Below are 17,538 nucleotides of genomic sequence, written 5' to 3'. Positions count from 1 at the left end.
TCTTTTCATTCCGAAGCGCGCGCGAGCGTTTTCCACATCAATTGATACAATTTATACATTAATGATTACCAGCGTTGAAATTTTCATTGGAACAAGCTGATAGCTGGTTCACCGTTGTTTTTATTAACGAAAATGTAAAAAATCGCAATCTTTTATTGTACAGTTACAAAAATATACAATATGCACGTACATGTCAGGTACATATATACAGGTTTATAGTATATGAATTCAGAGTCTAAATAAAAGTACAATGTTAATACAAGGTACGTTGATAAATTGCTGTCGCATAGGTCTGTGATTTAAAAGAGAATTTCGATAGTTGCAAGGCTCCCGGGCTCCGTGGCACGAACCTGAAATAGGTCGCCAAGAAGGGAGCCCGGTGTTTTCTTCGTAACGTATTTATTTGAACCCTATGCAACTACAAAAGAACCGTGCCCCGAGCACGCAAGGGAAGCATACCCTCTCCACTCTCCACTTTCTTACGCTTGCATCCACGCGGTCATCCCCACCTCTGCTCGGTCCGAGTCAAAGTCTAAGGGCGCGGTTAGGGATTAAACGGGACGCCATTTGGGCCCGCACGATTATATATCCACGATAACGAAAACTTGGGGCTGTTCCGTTTCGGGCCGGTCGAGTATCTGCATCGCAGAGTAAGTTATGGCTTTGACCTCGGCGTTCTGTGAGTGCTTACCGATGGTGAATTCCTCCCCCAAAGCCGTCGCGGTGATCTTGAAATTTTCTCGGTCGTAACTCGTGATCTTGACTTTCTGCCGACATAAACCATCGCTATTCTTACGAGACGTTCGCCGTGTTAAAGACGATCGGATGCAACGGGAAACACGACTGCTTGTGAACTAGACAGATCAACACGTGTGCGAAACACGTGTCTCTCAAGAGGTGTAACATCTGAGAGATGGTGTTACTCAACGCTCGTGAAATTAAATGTACCTTCGCTACGATAAATGGTTCCGCGCTGAACATGAACAACAGCTCGTCGAGAAAATGGAAAAGAAGGCTCTCCAGATCGTGTCCTTCCGCCTCGATGTGATGCAGCTGGGTCATTTGAACCCGCTCTAAATCCGTCATGTACCCAAACATGGCCACCGCGCATTGCTCGAAAGCCTCTTGCAGTGTATCGCCCCACGCGTGCAACCTACGGTGCAGTACGATCATTATGAATTTGTAATTAATTATACCGACGCGATTTACCGAGAAGCATTAATTTATTAGGACGACGCTCATTTCGCGTCTTATATTTTAGGTTATCGATGCGAGTAACCTCCAAAAGCTACCGGCGGTCACCTGTTCACTCCATGATTATTTCGAGCCTCGTACTTACTGTACATCTGCGGTGTGGTCCAGATCTAAAAATGAAATATTCGTGTTCGTATAGATTTGTCATTTGTTGGTAGAATTGATTATAAATGCAATGCTCAAGGGGTTTGGATGCTAAATACAGTCACACGTGTAGCAAAATGGAGGCCGGTACAGTGGCGCGCCGGCTGCCGATTATTATAATCTAACATAATACTAGCCTCCTTTTTCCAATCACGATGCAACATTTTACTTCGCGGTACCATGTAATTACTTACATTCGTATTTCACTGGAGGTATCTCAAAATCTTCTCCCTTCAGCGCGTCCATGATTCTGCTCAGCTGATCTCACGTACGTGAATAGCCGATCAGCTGATTCTCTGACAGGTTTAATCAATGGCGGTGTACGGCTTCACGTGCGCCAACTTTTACTACGTAGATGGCGCTACGTAGAAGGATGCCTTTTAACTTGAGTACCGACCGAGCACCGTCGGTACGTGCGAAGTTTTTTACAGGGTGAACCACGCTAATTTTAATTAATTTTAAATAATTAAACAAAAGTTATTGTAATACTTTTGATTTATATACGCAGGGGAAACATCAATTTTATTTTTAAAAGTAAAGTAATACCAGGTACTTCATGGTATTTTTATTAATTTCTAGAAAGTTTGGTTTGTGTCTGGCAAACGGATGGGGCACGGTAACTGGTACCTTTATCTTATAGTAAATTAATTAATAATTAATAATTATAGCAAATGTTTTCTAGAAAAAAATAAGAAAAACAATTTTTAAAAAATTTCCTTATTGTCTTGAAATTCTTTAACAGATAGGCCTAAAAGAATTATAGGTATATTTGCAAAAAATTGAAGGTGAGCTTGCAAAATAAGGGTCGACAAAAACTTTGCTATAATCGCGTGAAAGCTCTCTCGAAACTATGCTATATCTGATAAAAACATTTCAAATTGGACTGCGAATAACAGAGTAATCCCTACTGATCACGATTCGTGTTTCACCCTGTGCATAAAAGTGAAAAAATATTAATTGTAATTAACGTCAAGCTGTTTATTACTAAAAAAATACGAAAGGCAAATAAAATTAGAAATAAATGAATTTTTAGTCACCGTTAAATCCATTTTAATGAATTTTGGAATTCAAGACATTTTTTCAGCTTTTCGATTGTCGATTGAAATTAATAAAATCTTGTATACTGTTTTCGACAATGAGGCGTGTATGTTCGAAGTTTCAAGCCTAGTTTATTTTAGGCGTTCTGTCTGCAGCTACGTTTAGGCACCGCAGTCATTGCTCTTGCTCGGCTGGCTGCAGAATGCGGGTCATTCGAGTGTTTACAAATCGCTATGCAGGAATACGAACGTTGATTTCGAGTTTGTACGATTTTGCGGCGCATTAGTTTCCATGATATCAACAATCACCGGCCAGTGAACGGTGAACCGTGCGAGCAGCCTGCAAATGCTAACCAACAGACCTACATATTTTTCTTCTGAACGAGCGTGAGATGCAAGCGTGCAAGCTATACTGATTTTTCAAAAATCAGAATGTCGCACAAAGGAAGGGGGACTTGGGGATAGAACGCTGAACGGAATCGGCATCGTTTACATAAATTATTGTCACTGGACTACAAATCTTTATGCAAATCGACCGATTTATTCGAACCGAAGTTATATTATCAATATTTATGTAATTGTATTAAGAGGACATTCTCGGCGAATTAATTATTATCACTGGTCTGCAAGTTTTTATACAAATCGACCGATTTATTCGAACCAAGGTTATATATCAATATTTATGTAATTGTATTAAGGGGACATTCTCAGCGATTAAAACAATTTCGGAATCGGGTCGCAGTTTCACACTATTTCTTTCGGGAGAAACATCTCAAATATATTTCTTGTTACTATTATATGAATATTTCTATATATTTGTTGCGATTAATAAATAAATATGAAATACGGACGAACTGAAAATGAAGTTGCAAATAATTGATGATTGAAGAAATAATTGTGATTTAGATGAAATTCTCAGAATGCATACAATTGACGTATATTTGCGAAAAGCGGACAGTAGCAATTCGTTATCTTTACACTGCGTTTTACCAGACTTCCTTTCTAGACTATTTACGTCACGCTCGATGCAGGTCACAGGTTCGTTTCACCAAACTTTAACCACCTTGTTGTTGCAAGACAAAAAAGAGAGAGACGCAAATGTGTGAATGCGGTTTAATTAAGGATTGGTTTAACGAACGTTTCACAGCAACGATGGCCGAGCTGCGTCCTTTGTGCGGACGATTAACTGTGTCGGTCGATCGAGTACGAGTGAGAGTCAGACTGATCAAGCATGCATGTAGTACAGTTTCGTTGTCCCTTTTATTCTTTGTCAGCCGCGTCTTGATCAAAACTAGTTTCTCATATCGTTGCGATGTGATCCAAGGGCGTCCACTTCGAACGCCTGTAATCCCTGTTACATAAAACTGCGTAGACGGTGCCGTACGAGATCTCTTAGAGACGCGAGACCTCTGTCATCTGTTTACAATATCGTTTTCAACTGTAACGAGTCGTCGTTGACACTCGCAAGGTCACAAGGTCACGGATACCTTCTTCATCCCACAGGCAGGTGCAAGCTACAACGACTCCCACTAACATTCGAACACTGTTAAAAAGACGATAACTTTTTAAATAGTGGACCATACGAGTTGAACTTTCTTGAGAAGTTAGAACAATTGGTTTGCTACACAACGCGAATAAAATTGTTTGAAAGAATTTCAAGTTGTCAATACTAAAAGAAGTTGAAAATACTAAAAGTTGTGTTTTGCAACTTTCCGACCAATTACGATTTTTGAGAAAATTTCTTTTCACACCATGCAGTAAACTGATTGCTCTAGATTCCCAAAAAATTGCAAGTGCTATAGTCCAATATTAAAATAGTTATCGTTTTTTTTTTAAACCGTTCGAATATTAATGGGAGAACCTGGAGTTCATAGAATCTTCACACGGAATTTATTTACTCGAAAATTTTACAAAAGTCGAGTATCCTCGTGCATACTGTTTGCCAAATAAATGGTTTGCGTTATTTGCACAGACGAACTTCTCATAAACCAATTTTGATACCGCTCTGCGCAGGAAACATTCTGTTTCCCGGAAGTCTTTGATACACGGGCAGAAGTGTTACCCAATGTCGTTACTATCAATTTTGTAACCAATTAACGGGACGTAATGTCGTGCAAGCGGCCACGTTCGGACGTTTGCATATGTGGGAACCGAAAGCTGGCTATTAAATATTGTTTACCACACGCTCTATGCTACCACAATTCCGCAAGCCGGTAATCAGAGGACCAAGCTAGGTATCAACCTCCGCGAGAATAAATAGGCGCAATAATTTTGCAAAAGTTGCGCTATGCAACTTTGTATTATGGCAGCCCGCCGCGTCGCTGAGAATTCAAAGTCACCTTTGTTTACCTTACTCGGAAACGTGACACAATCCTTGCGTGAAAGGGTTGTGTTGACAGTGACAAGACTAACGCCGCGCCGTAGCAAAGTGGCAGCCAAAAGAAAGCTAAAAAATGTTCGAATTAATTTTCGAATTAACCCCTTGCCGCATTTATCCCCAATAATAATAATAAATACCCCAAAAATGTAGAAGACAAAAGAAAATTTATATCTTTGTATGGCTACATTTATTTAATGCTTAAATACATTAATTGCAAACGAATCAAATTTGATTTCATTTAAACAGGAAGGCGCAACATTCATATTTATTATTCTTTGTTTAAAATTTTCAGCACGACTCGTTAAAATACGGCAAGGGGTTAGAATTGCTTCGAGTCCAAAGGGTTAAAATATGACGAAAAGTCATTGTCACCAAATTGGTCCCCGATTGCTATAATGTCCATCCGCATCAGATTAGGCCATCGGCGTCTTTGCAACTCCCCTGGCCAGTGGTAAATCGGAGCGATTGCTGGAGACTCGATATGGTTGCAACAAAAATAACATTAGAGGAGTGTTAGAAGGTAAACAAGCGTGGAAATTATTCCGATAGCGGTTCTGGGAAGACGTGGAGGCGGGGGTACAGAGGGAGGAAAAGCGTGGCGATGTCGGCACCAAGCCCGGGATGCCGATGCAGTGACAGAAAAGCCGAGGCAAGATCAGCCTCCTCGGTGACTAGTCGGCAAAGGTAAAACCTAACAAAAGAAGAGCGCGTAACGCATTCCCCGGAATTCTCTCCCGGCCGAGTTCCAGCCCCGTTTTCTGCAGGCTGCGCCGTGGTGGCTGGCACCTGGTGCACACCGCGCCATGCCGCTTCTTGCCTCTCACGTGTTGGCGCGCTTTAATGACATGCAATTTTGCAACGTGGCTTTGCCCAGAGTCCTTGGCGCTGGAAACTATATAAACGGACCGCTTATAATTGGCGAGGCTAGCTGGAAGATTTTTAACCGAGCAGAATGTCGTACCGAGCCGTCACTGCGATCTGTGTTGCGCTTTGCTGTGTTGCTCTAGTCGTCGGCGATTATCAGCTTCGTAAGTTCTTCTAGTACGGGCCCCATCTTCGCACGTCGGGAACCCTAATTGCGCTCTATTCGAGGGATAAAGAGTCACCGCGGACGGGGGTGTCATCCGGATAATCTTTAGAGATTGTTCACGGGACGAGTTTCGAACAATTTCAAGCTAAAAGATATTTTGAAAATGTAGAAGCACCGGTTGATCTCTAGAGAAACTTTCGGAGATGGGGTGAGCTTCATAGCGGGGGTGTCATCATGCTAATCTTTGGGAACGGGACGAGTATAGAACAATTTCAAGCTAACCGATATTTTTAGAATGTAGAAGCACCGGTTAATATTTCGAGAAACTCCTGGGGACGGGGTGAGTTTCATAGCGGGGGTGTCATCCTGCTAATCTTTGGAGTCTGTTAATGATACGGGACGAGTACCGAACAATTTCAAGCTAACTGATATTTTGAAAATGTAGAAGCACCGGTTGATCTCTAGAGAAACTTTCGGAGATGTGGGGTGAGCTTCATAGCGGGGGTGTCCTCATGCTAATCTTTGGAAACGGGACGAATATAGAACAATTTCAAGCTAACCGATATTTTTAGAATGTAGAAGCACCGGTTAATATTTCGAGAAACTCCTGGGGACGGGGTGAGTTTCATAGCGGGGGTGTCATCCTGCTAATCTTTGGAGTCTGTTAATGGTACGGGACGAGTACCGAACAATTTCAAGCTGACTGATATTTTGAAAATGTAGAAGCACCGGTTGATCTCTCGAGAAACTTTCGGAGACGCGGGGTGAGGGGGATGGGATGAAAACCTCCGTATCGGTGGTTTCATCCTGAAGATACAATGTTTCAATCCAGATAATTGAATTAATTTTCTTTGTCCCGCGATAATTTCGCATTTGGTCGGCGGGCCACTTCGATTGATCGATTCCGCGAAACCAGCGAGTTAGAAAGTTAGCGTGGGACGCGCGAATTTTAGCGAAATCGGTAAACTGCCATTCACCGGGTTTTTCGCGGGAATTAAATTATTAATTCGATCGACCTAGTTTGATATATTTCATCATTCCGCAGCTGCTGGCGTGAATACTTGCAAGAAGGATGCGGATGACTTTTCATCATGCCTGAGACTCGCTATGCAAGAGTCATGGCCCGTGTTCATGGCAGGTACAGTGTTCTAAACATTGTTATTTATTTAAAGGACGTGCATTTTTAGAGAGAACCGTCAGTTGTAATGATCCGTTCGAAATCATTCTTCGAGAACAGGACTGCCAGATTTCGAGATACCAATTTTGGACCCGTACTTCGTGGAAACTCATGTCACGAGTTACGATAGCGGTCAACTGCGCGGTACTCTGAGCGCCAGCAACTGCAAAACTTATGGTTTCGCTAAAGCTCGTTTCCTCTCCGTGAAACCGGAATACGAAAACGATGTATTGCGACTGGAAATGGAAGTCGATGTGCCGAAGATATTGATCGAGGGCGAATACAAGGCCGATGGGTCTCTGGGCAGTTACCAACTTGGAGGAAGCGGTAAGTTTACGTTCAATCATCAAATCACATTTTGAGATGAAGATCGACAAGTTTTATTTTTATTGCCGAAATATTTTAATATTCCACTGAGGTATTAATTGCATATTCAATTAATGGCTTCGATAAGTAGCTCAGTGTATTTTTCAATATTATGTGAATAGACTGCGGATCCTTATGCATTTATAATTTATAAAATTTTTTTTAAATGCTGGAGTATGAAATTCAACAGAAATTCAACAGCGAAAAATACCTCCTTTATCAACAGATTTTATTATGATTTTTATTTATTTCGGAAGTATAAATGTTATTACTAGACTGCGGATCTTTATGTTATCATATATGTGTTTTAACGACTTTGATACATTAAAAGCAACATAACAACATTTCTGAATTTTTAAAATGTTTTACTGTTTTATATTTCATCCAACCAATTTTTTTATAAACACATAAAGATCCGCAGTCTACTTATTACCAATTAAAATAGGATGTTATTTGATACCAGTCTTTTCAAATTTGTGCACAAAAATTGAAAATTGCATAAACATCCGCAGTCTGATTATGAGAATGAAAAATCAAACCGTGGAAGAATCCAATTGGTATTAAATCTTACGAATGTTTGTAGGAGTCTTCAACATCAGCATAGGGGATGTGAAGGTGAACTGGGACATCACGGGACGCGTGGTGGACGACAGATGGGTTGTCGAACACTTCCGGGTGACACCCGAGATTGGCAGTCTGAGGCTCTGGTTCAGCGATCTCTTCAACGGAGACGAAGGCATGAGTGAGTGTCCTGTTTAATAACTACCATAACAAATTCACTCGAGAACAAAGTTGCTGATCGTTTCCTAGAAACATTGTAAAAGGTGGTATGACGTAATGTAAACATCGTGCGCTATCGAGCGGCTATTTGCAGGCACTCTGAATTGGCGTAAACTTTCATTAGCCGTACCATATGATTTCGGTGTCTTATCATTACGTAATGTCACATCGTTGGAAATGCATGGGGTACTGCAGTATGTCGGGAGACTCGCAGGAGGCGCTTAATTAACATGCATTTGCTACATTCTCTCCTGTTAGTTGCTGGTTGCAATTCTACTTCGCCTTCGTATCATTCATTTCTTCTCGTGTAACGCTGTCAGCCTATTACGTCGCCCCTTACCTAAGACGGCTGCGCCGTGATCGCTATTACGTTATCATTCGCCTGACCGCACGCGCCATTTTTCCTCGCCGACAAAACTATTCTAGCATTATTTTAAGACCTGAAGACATGGTGAAGCAGGTCATTGCATTCGTATTGACATCAGCTACAACAATATGTAATAAGAAATACTTGGTGGCATTTAAATAATTAAGGTGACCACCATTTTTTAGTAGAAAGAAGAATGTCTTGCAGTTTTCTTCAGCCGATTTTGATGAGATTTTGGTATGATATAGAACTCAAAAATATATTTGACACGTATTTTTTTATAGCTGCCGACATTCGTGTTAACGGGATGAAAATTTTATTATCTCCGAAACTATCAGGCCTAGACGAAAATTTCAAAATCCAATTTGTGCGTCTTTGAACGACGAATCTTTCAGTGTAAACTGATTTAAAAAAGAATAATTTGTTTAAAAAATGTGTATAAATATACTATACCTATTTCCAAGCACATAAACAATGCATTTAAGAAAAATTCCACAAATATTTCCACTAGATACGAAGTTAGAAAATGAGTTCAGTACTACCTACCTCTCATATGCCGCAGCGAAGAATTTTCTGTGAGCATTACCATTTTTCGGGTTTTGTCCAGCCCGTTTCGACCACTGTGCTCACTGTTGCGGTATCGTTTGCTTGACCGCGCGCCATTTTTCCACGCCGTTATCACGAGATAGCGTTATCGATCGAACGTCCGATATCTGCGACCAGAGTTTCCTTCGACGATAATTAACAAAGAAATCTTTCTTGCAGACCGCGCAGCCATGTACTTCGCCAATGAGTACTGGCCTCTGATCTACCGTGGAATGTTGCCGAAGTTGAGGGACTCGTGGGACACTCTTCTCACAGAGATGGTGAATCACTTCTTCTCGAAGGTGCCGTTCTCGACGTTGTTCCCTTGAGCCATGCTCGATCCATAGTAAACAATTAAAAGCGTATCGATATCGGTGTAAGATGGCGGTAGAAACGGGTGTGAAGGAGTTGGATGCGAACGAAGAAGAGACACGGTAATTGTCGTGCGTTGAGAACAACAATGCACTTAGACTCCTCCGGCGTCTTCTAACGAATAACTGTAAGATGGTTTGTTAAAACGGATTTGTTAAAATTATCATTGTTATCGAATGAGGTGTAAATAAACTAATGCTAAATACCAATTCGTCCAAAGTTTTCCTTTGGACAATGTCTCAATGATTTAGAAGAACAAGAGAACGTATATTAAAAATATATATATATATATGTACATACAGTTTATATGTCTACGAAAACTCCGAATTACGTTCGAACTAAAGCTAACCTCTGTATAACTACCCTGTTGTTCGATTTGATATCTATCTGATACACCCCACATAATAAATCGTTAGTTTGTTTAACGCTGTTTATGTTTGCTTAACCCTTCGCACACTCGGAACTACTTTCACAGGAGAACTAAACATTTCTTTTCGTTTTAAGCATATTAAACTGATGCAATTTGCTCGTGCAATACTCGAACGTTTAGTAATTTATTTGATATGAAATCATTTAAGTGCTAAGTGCTGAGTGCTAAGGGTTAGGGGGGTAGACTCGTTTCCAGAGTTGCAAAGATGGTTTTCAGCAGTCAAAAGCGCTAGAGATCAATCTAGGCCGCAGTCGCCCCCCAAATTTCCTATTTTTACGTTTACGAGGCGTAAATTGCATTATTCGGAAGTGTAATAAAATTGGTAGCTATTTAATAATGCAAATTACGCCCCGTAAACATAAAAATAGGAAATTTGGGGGCGACCGCAGCCTAGATTGATCTTTTACCTAGCGCTTTTGAATGCTGAAATCCCCATCTTTGCATTATCGAGAGTCTACCCCCTTAAACTGACGCAATTTATTTGATATAAAATAATTAGCGATATCTAGTGGTGACGCAGAGACGCCACTCGAGTGCTAAGGGTTACCACTAGGATTACGGAGCACTGAAACTATTTTATAAAAATTTGTTGCTTCCTCCAGAACGCAACGTTAGAATCTGAATAATAATGAATTGATAATGTTAGAACCGTAAACCTAGTGTTTGTCTGAAACAATAGCAGGGTTCATGGGAAAAACGAATGGCCGATAATCGTCTGTATGAGTAGACGGAATTCTATATGTAATTCCATGGATGAAAGTGCTGCCCTCTTTATTTTAACCCCAGATATAATGTGTACGTACGCAGTTACAGCAACGATACGCTTTAATGCGCTGTAACGGCCATTTATTTCCCACCAACCCAATACAATCGGAATATCAGTGTTCGCAGTAGCAACAAGGAGAACAAACAAGCTGTTCAAGGTAGAAGGAATACTTCGACCGGCACGTGACGCAACAATTGATTGACGATGCCAGCGAAAAGTACGGACAGTTTCCTCTTCAGTTGCGGCTCCATCGCTTTCAACACTTCCTGCCCATTTTCTCGGAGGAACAGATTTGTTGCTTCCGCTGGAAAAGCAATCGTCTCTCATTGAATTCTCATCGCAATTTTCGAGTTTCGCATATCTATAAACTGTACAATGCATGCAATACAGCGAAGTCTTGATCTACGGAAAACCGGAGGGTCCGTGCTGTTTCTTAGATCCTACAGGGCTACTATCTTTTAGATCACAGTTAGATCAATACTTTGCTGTATGTTCGAAATTGGTTCGGAGAACTCGCGTGTAGAGTACTTACTGAGTATTCGATTATTGTTAAAGATCTTGCGAACCCTCATGTGCACGTTCTTGACATCCAAGACGACGTCAAGGTTCTCCACGTTAAGGTACGTCTTCTCGTCGCGGATTTTCGTCGACACCGTGCCCTTCACTAGAGCTTTGACATCATCGAATCGGGCGTGGAACGTCCCGTTGCCACTGGCTGGTAGGATGATCAGCACCCCTGAACTGGTCCATCAAATCAGTGAAACATTAGTGTAATCATGTAGATTATACAGTGGGTGTATGAACAATTCGTACATCTTTTAAGAACGAATAACTTTTGCAAAATTGGACCCAGCTGCTTGAAAAAAAATAGCAAAAATTGTAAGAATCTGCGATTTAAATGAATCGCAAACCCTAAATTCAAAGATTTTTATTTGTTAGAATGCCCACAGCTTTTTAATGCTTCAACCGATTTCAATGAAACTTTGCACATGGTTGGATTTACAAAATACATGTTTGAAATTTGCATTACGGGTCCAGATAAAATATTAAAAAATTGTGTACTTCACTTTTTAAAAAAAAAATTCTTCACACATGATATGTCGCAACTAATCCTACTAACGTCTTAAAAAAACTCAAGCTATTGGATCGAATTTTGAAAAAGTGATTAATTTTTAAAAGATGTACGAATACTTTGTGCGCCCACTGTAAGAGCATTTCTCGATTGAAATTTGCATTCTGAAATCTATTTAATAATTGATACGGACGATTTCTATTTAGCATAGAAATAATTACTTTTGAGAGGATCCGATCTTGGGATAGCTATGTAGTGTACATGCATTATACGGTGGACACATATCTGTTCACATTTGGTGGAGCGTATCTGAAAAGGTGGCGTCTCTTTCGAGGTAGCTACGGCTCGTGTAAGTAGAGCACAAGTACTTTGATGGAAGAAACGAACCTGGAATAATGCGCGTCCAAGATAAGGGCTGGCATTCGTACAATAGCCTCGAAGGGTGAGCCGAGTTTAATATCCTGAACGGTGTAGTTGCTCGCTCCCCTCACGAACAGTTCGCGTAGCTGTACCTTGTAACCGTTCGTACCACCTGTCAGGGACAGAGTCAGCTCGTCCATCTGTCGAAACGGGCCAGAGTCGAGGATATTTCTTATAACGGATGTTAAACTGATCGACATTCAAATTTCAAACGATCTCGGTGTACAAGAGCACTATTCAAATTTTGCGACAGGCTTCTACAATCTTAGTTCAAGTTAATACTAGCCATCAAAGAAAGATTAAGAAGGTGCTGTACTTACGGAGCATTGTTCACGTAATTAGGACGGTAAATACGAACTTTTTCATGTAGAGAGAGTAGTTAGAGCTTACGCGAAAGGGTTCAACGGACGGCAGCTCAATTTCTGGTATCCCACCCGCCAAATACGGTCTTAGGTGATGGAGGGCGTCGATCAGACACGCTTTCAGCTTCGGATCGCTCCTTGAACATTGTTTCACGTATTCGGCTGCAATAATATAATATAGAAATTAGAAAACTATTGTGCTTGACAGAGGCGACTCACTAAATGATTTTAAGCAAGTTTTTCTGTTTCGAAAATCTTTTCCGCGGCTTTGTTGAGGAGTTATTAGCGAAAAACGCGGAGCAATTAGAGGCCTGGCTAATGTCCGCTGTAATCCTCTGATCGGCCCGCGTTTTTCGCTGATAACTCCTAAAGGAAGCCGCGAACGACATTTTCGTTAAGGAAAAAGTTCCTTCGGATGACTTCAGGAAGTAGATTTTTGAGACACCCTATAGTGAAACCGCTTCGATTGCATGAAAAGGTAGTTGCCAAGCAGCTTTTCGAACATATTGTGAAATTCGAGCGAAATTCCTTACGAGTGATCTCGTTATGTAACACTGCCGTAATTGTCAATGCACAACATTACTGTAACCGCGATTGAAAAGTTCACCTATTACGGCGCCGACCAGCCTAGCCCTCTAAGACGGAGTCCGGGTCTACTTTGACCCGGCGTATCAAAATACAATTTATACATTAAACACAATAGGATGATTAACGCGTTTGCAAGAAGTTCCTTCAGAAATAAATTGTACAAAATTGTCAATTATATAATAACGGTCCGTCACTCAATAATAGTAATACAAAATAATTTTATATCAAATAAATTATTAAACATTTTTGAGTATTGAACGAGTAAATTGCATCACTTTAATACGCATAAAACAAGCAAAATTATGGAAATATTGTAGGCTAGAAGATATGTTTAGTTTTCCTGTTAAAATATTGGATGATCGCAAAAGTTCGTACCCAATTTTTTTGGAAACAAACACGTAACTTCTGCGAGAAAGAAAATCAGGTTGTAAAATGTTCGGAGAATTTTATTTGCAAATAGGGTACGAACTTTTACAGTCATCTTCGAGTAGAAAGAAACGAGTCCCTTCCTGTTCCGTTGGCGTCGATAAATTTTCAATCGAAGCCGCTTTCACTGGAACGTTATCAGCAAACTTGACTCTGAAAGTGGGCACGTCGAACAGGAAGTGGACGGATCGCGGAAGCGGTGTTTACAATCGAAAAATCGATTCTACTCACGATTTGAATCGACGGAGAGAGTAGTCGAACCACTGGCGACCAACAGGAGAACGAGGAACACCATTGGTCCTATCATCGTGACCACTGAGTTTCTTCGGGGATGATACACCACCAAGTGATAAACGATCTCGAATGATTTCTCGACTTCGATCCTCGGCTTCTTGTCCGGCAGATCCACCCGAACTGTCGACACCTTCGACAAGCGTACTTCAAATCTCGGTTCCTCGGCGAAACGGCACCGCTACTGCAAGACTGACTATGCAAGAGGGCATTGACAGATGCTAGATCGTAACTGCACTCGGGATACTTTCACTGCTTGCAACGTGCACCTGCGCCTTCTTCGTCTACGACGACAGACGAGTGTCTTAGGCCATGTTAGACCGTCGAAAGTACCCTAGATACTCTTCGATCTTTTCCAATCCTCCCAGCAGCCGATGTCGAACTGGCAAGGCTGCACCTGTCTCCGCCTTCCACCTCGTTCAGCAGGAAAAAATATATTTCTGTCCGAGGTCTCCGTATCGACTTTTCATCTATTTCTGCCCTGGAAAAAACGCACCGATTATTACGCATTTGCTTTTTCTAGACAGCGGATTTTATACATTTATGACAAGAATGATTAGATGTAACATGGAACAGTGAAAACATTCACTCCAGTTTGTTGCATTTCAGGTAGAATATTTTTATTTTGCATAAAGATCCGCTGTCTAGTTATTACTTGCAGCTTATGAACATTATTAAAGAATGAAAGGAATTTTTACTTGGCCCTTGTTTGTTGCAGTTGGTGCAGAGAATTTTTATTTTGCATGAAGTGACGCAGTCCAGTTATTACTTAATCTTGTTTTAAATCGCAAAATGCTGGTACATTCTTTTTCAAGCATGTCTTTGTCATCGCATTTTTGCGATTAAATTGATTGAAGATTCTAAATACCTCGCATTTTCGTATTCAGCTGGAACAGCAATCTTTCGTGCGTGCCATTTCGCACAGGTTCGCCGAGGAAAGGTTCTCGAGCAAAGGTTGCGCGCTTTTATAACGAAGGACTAGCTTTCTGAAAGGATCCAGCGTGTATTTAACGAACGTAATGGTGTTCGACACGTTAATCACGTATGAACGTATAATAAAGAACAATGGCGGGACAAGAAAACCAACATTGAATTATCAAGGATTCAAGCAGCGTTTAAAAAGCGGAGTCGATGTCGCAAGATAACATTTACAATGTAAACCGATAGAAGGGATCGTTGTTCGACTGGTAGTTTCCATTAGACTGTAATTAAGATTGCTGCATTGTGCAACGAACTTTTTCGGTCGACTGAACACGCGGAATGAATGCTGGGAAATCTTCCTTGTCACGAAGATGGCCTTGCAAGGATATTTCTCAAAAGGAAATGCAGTTAAAAAATTTTTTTCGCTCAGTTTGGTAGACACAATAAAAATTCTTTTAAAATCATTGAAATTTTTCGCGAGAAAGAAAATTTTTCCAAGGGATGATGAAAAGTATCTTTTATGTGAAAAGTATCATGAGCAAAAATAGGGTTGCATTAGGCGAAACTTACTGTACCTTTTGCAACATGTTTCTTATTTATGTTCCTTGTGTTGCGATAGTAACTCAACACGTCTTACGTCGCTGTATGACGGGTTGTCTGAACACAGGCGTAACTGAATGGTTTAGCCCGTCTTGTTATGGTTGTGTTCCTTTCCTGTAATTTAAAACAGGAAAAATATATTAGCTGGAACCTAATTGAATAGTTAAACAATATTAGCTAAATTAGCTGGACAGCGGATTTGATGATTTTATCACAAAAACAAGTAGCTGTAATTTAAAACGATAAAAGTATTAGCAGAATTTAAGAACGTCTTGAAAAAGATTTTTCTGTTATTTTTGCGTCCGACTAAAATAATTATGCGCATTAAAAAGTACATTTATTTTTATCTGATCGGAGTACCGTTTGTTGCGAAAGAACAAAAATCGTTCCTGTCGTTCGCAAGATTGTTTCACACAATTTGTTTCTAATCGCGATGTTGCATGCACAGTTTATCTACGATTTGATCAAAATAGATTACATAATAGTTATTACGTGATCAACTTTCCCCAGTGAGATGTTGTGTTATACTTTTGCTGACACCTCGCCAGTCAGTGTTAATTAATAATGAGAAGAACGACAATGCTCGTACTTTTGACTGTGATTTTTTAAACATAAATTTGATTCAGTGATTTGTTTCTTGCGATCAGAGAAAGGAATTCGTACTGGGTCCTTGTATAGTCCACTTCGTGTCAGACATTTTTTCTCGCCACTCTCTTTCCTCCGTTTTCTCTCCTTCTTGAATGCTAATTGTGCTGATGAATCGTCGTGAAATTTCTAGACAGCTTTCCGTTGTTCATTTTCTAAATCCCAAACATGCTTGCAATCTTTTCTACGTTCTAGATAACACTGGAACACACAAAATGTGTTTTCAAGTTGTTTCTTGTTAGGCGTTATTTTGTGTTCGCCTTTTTACGCAGACGGCGCTAACGAGCATCATAAGGCGCCAGGAGAAATCCAGCAATTACGTAAATATGAAGATCGAAAGACCTCGATATGGAAATTAGCCTCGGTCAAACGTTTACAGGCAAGAATCAATAAAAATCAACGATCATCTTGCCCAAATGCGGCTTGTCCCTTCGAACAAACACAGTGGCATCATTTTTCTTCAACCTTTATGCATTATAAAAATTAAAAAAAAATGCTGGAGTATTAAATTCAACTTATTTAGTACGATTTTTATTTATTTCGGATCTATGAATGCTATTACCAGTGAAAATAGAATTTTATTTGGTACCACTTTCGTAAAATTTGTATACAAAAATATCTAATAATTAGTCAGAGGATCTTTATGCAAAATTAACATGTTTTTCACTTGAATATCAGCAAACCGGAGCGACATGGACATTGATTTTCTTCCTTAACACGTTCAGTGAGTTGAAAATAATATAACTGTGTTTTTAAATTCGGAAAATCGACTGTCCACATATAATATTTATGTATAAGGTGGAGTGGGTTAAGTCCGTTAATTGGTTATTTTTATTATAATATGAACGAAAAACTAGCTTGTATTTATTAATGTAGTATAAGTTAGTATGAACTATTCTACATAGATGTCGCCCAAGAATAAAGGTTTACACGTACAACTTTGAGGTGACCCTGAACGTGCAATAGTTTACAAGTTATTATTATATTCTGTGTTGTTATTTTAGGTAAGTACAACAAATATTGATGTAGGTTTACATTAAACAAACCCTCTTTATTGTATTTTTTTTATATTTATTGAGAAAAACACTAAGATGCACTTGCCCCGTTAATATTACTACACGGAGCAAGTGCGTACTATCACGGTGGGGGTAAGTGTGCGTACTGTATGGCTAAAACTAAACAATATATTTAATGCAATAAAAAGCATTTTGTAGCAGGCTTGATAATAATTCTTTTCTTGCCCCGTAGCACTCTTGAAACAAGATTCGAAAGCATTTTTAAACTTTGTTTTAATATCACTGTATCCCCTTTCATATTTCAGCATAAAAGTACTTGTTTGCTTAAAAATGGATAACTATAAAACTAAACAATATAATTTAAGGCAATAAGAAGCATTTTAAAGCAGGCTTGTTAATCATACTTTTCTTGCCCCGTAGCACTTGAAACAAGGTTCGAAAGCACACTTTTAACTCTCAGAGACGGACTTTTCGAGGCAAGTGCGTCCTAGTTGACACTTTGTACAATA

The 17,538-nt window shown here is 39.9% G+C and overlaps 3 protein-coding genes and 1 long non-coding RNA gene across 4 annotated transcripts; 1 reads left to right on the top strand and 3 right to left on the bottom strand.

Annotated features, from left to right (window-relative positions):
* Positions 1 to 135: 135 nt before the first annotated feature.
* Archease (protein archease) lies at positions 136 to 1,726 on the bottom strand. Its single transcript, XM_076431845.1, has 4 exons — positions 1,593 to 1,726; positions 1,340 to 1,364; positions 949 to 1,153; positions 136 to 767 (listed from the first exon to the last, which is right to left on the bottom strand). Exons 1-4 carry the CDS (start codon positions 1,642 to 1,644, stop codon positions 582 to 584), a joined length of 468 nt encoding a protein of 155 aa, XP_076287960.1. The 5' UTR covers positions 1,645 to 1,726; the 3' UTR covers positions 136 to 581.
* A 3,956-nt stretch (positions 1,727 to 5,682) lies between these two features.
* On the top strand, positions 5,683 to 9,917 carry LOC143212728 (protein takeout). Its single transcript, XM_076431839.1, has 5 exons — positions 5,683 to 5,843; positions 6,891 to 6,983; positions 7,083 to 7,349; positions 7,972 to 8,130; positions 9,301 to 9,917. The coding sequence occupies exons 1-5, from the start codon at positions 5,768 to 5,770 to the stop codon at positions 9,447 to 9,449; spliced, it is 744 nt and encodes a 247-aa protein (XP_076287954.1). The 5' UTR covers positions 5,683 to 5,767; the 3' UTR covers positions 9,450 to 9,917.
* Positions 9,696 to 14,216, bottom strand: LOC143212729 (protein takeout). Its single transcript, XM_076431840.1, has 5 exons — positions 13,788 to 14,216; positions 12,571 to 12,704; positions 12,148 to 12,320; positions 11,221 to 11,429; positions 9,696 to 10,992 (listed from the first exon to the last, which is right to left on the bottom strand). The coding sequence occupies exons 1-5, from the start codon at positions 13,861 to 13,863 to the stop codon at positions 10,841 to 10,843; spliced, it is 744 nt and encodes a 247-aa protein (XP_076287955.1). The 5' UTR covers positions 13,864 to 14,216; the 3' UTR covers positions 9,696 to 10,840.
* LOC143212749 (uncharacterized) lies at positions 14,163 to 14,678 on the bottom strand. The gene is made up of 2 exons (XR_013009756.1): positions 14,546 to 14,678; positions 14,163 to 14,328 (listed from the first exon to the last, which is right to left on the bottom strand). It is a non-coding gene; the product is annotated as an uncharacterized LOC143212749 (long non-coding RNA).
* Positions 14,679 to 17,538: the final 2,860 nt, after the last annotated feature.

Source organism: Lasioglossum baleicum, chromosome 10 (genome assembly GCF_051020765.1).
Source record: "Lasioglossum baleicum chromosome 10, iyLasBale1, whole genome shotgun sequence".
NCBI classification, from domain to species: domain Eukaryota; kingdom Metazoa; phylum Arthropoda; class Insecta; order Hymenoptera; family Halictidae; genus Lasioglossum; species Lasioglossum baleicum.
Note: the sequence above shows the minus strand (reverse complement) of the source record. Positions and strands in the feature narration are given on the sequence as shown.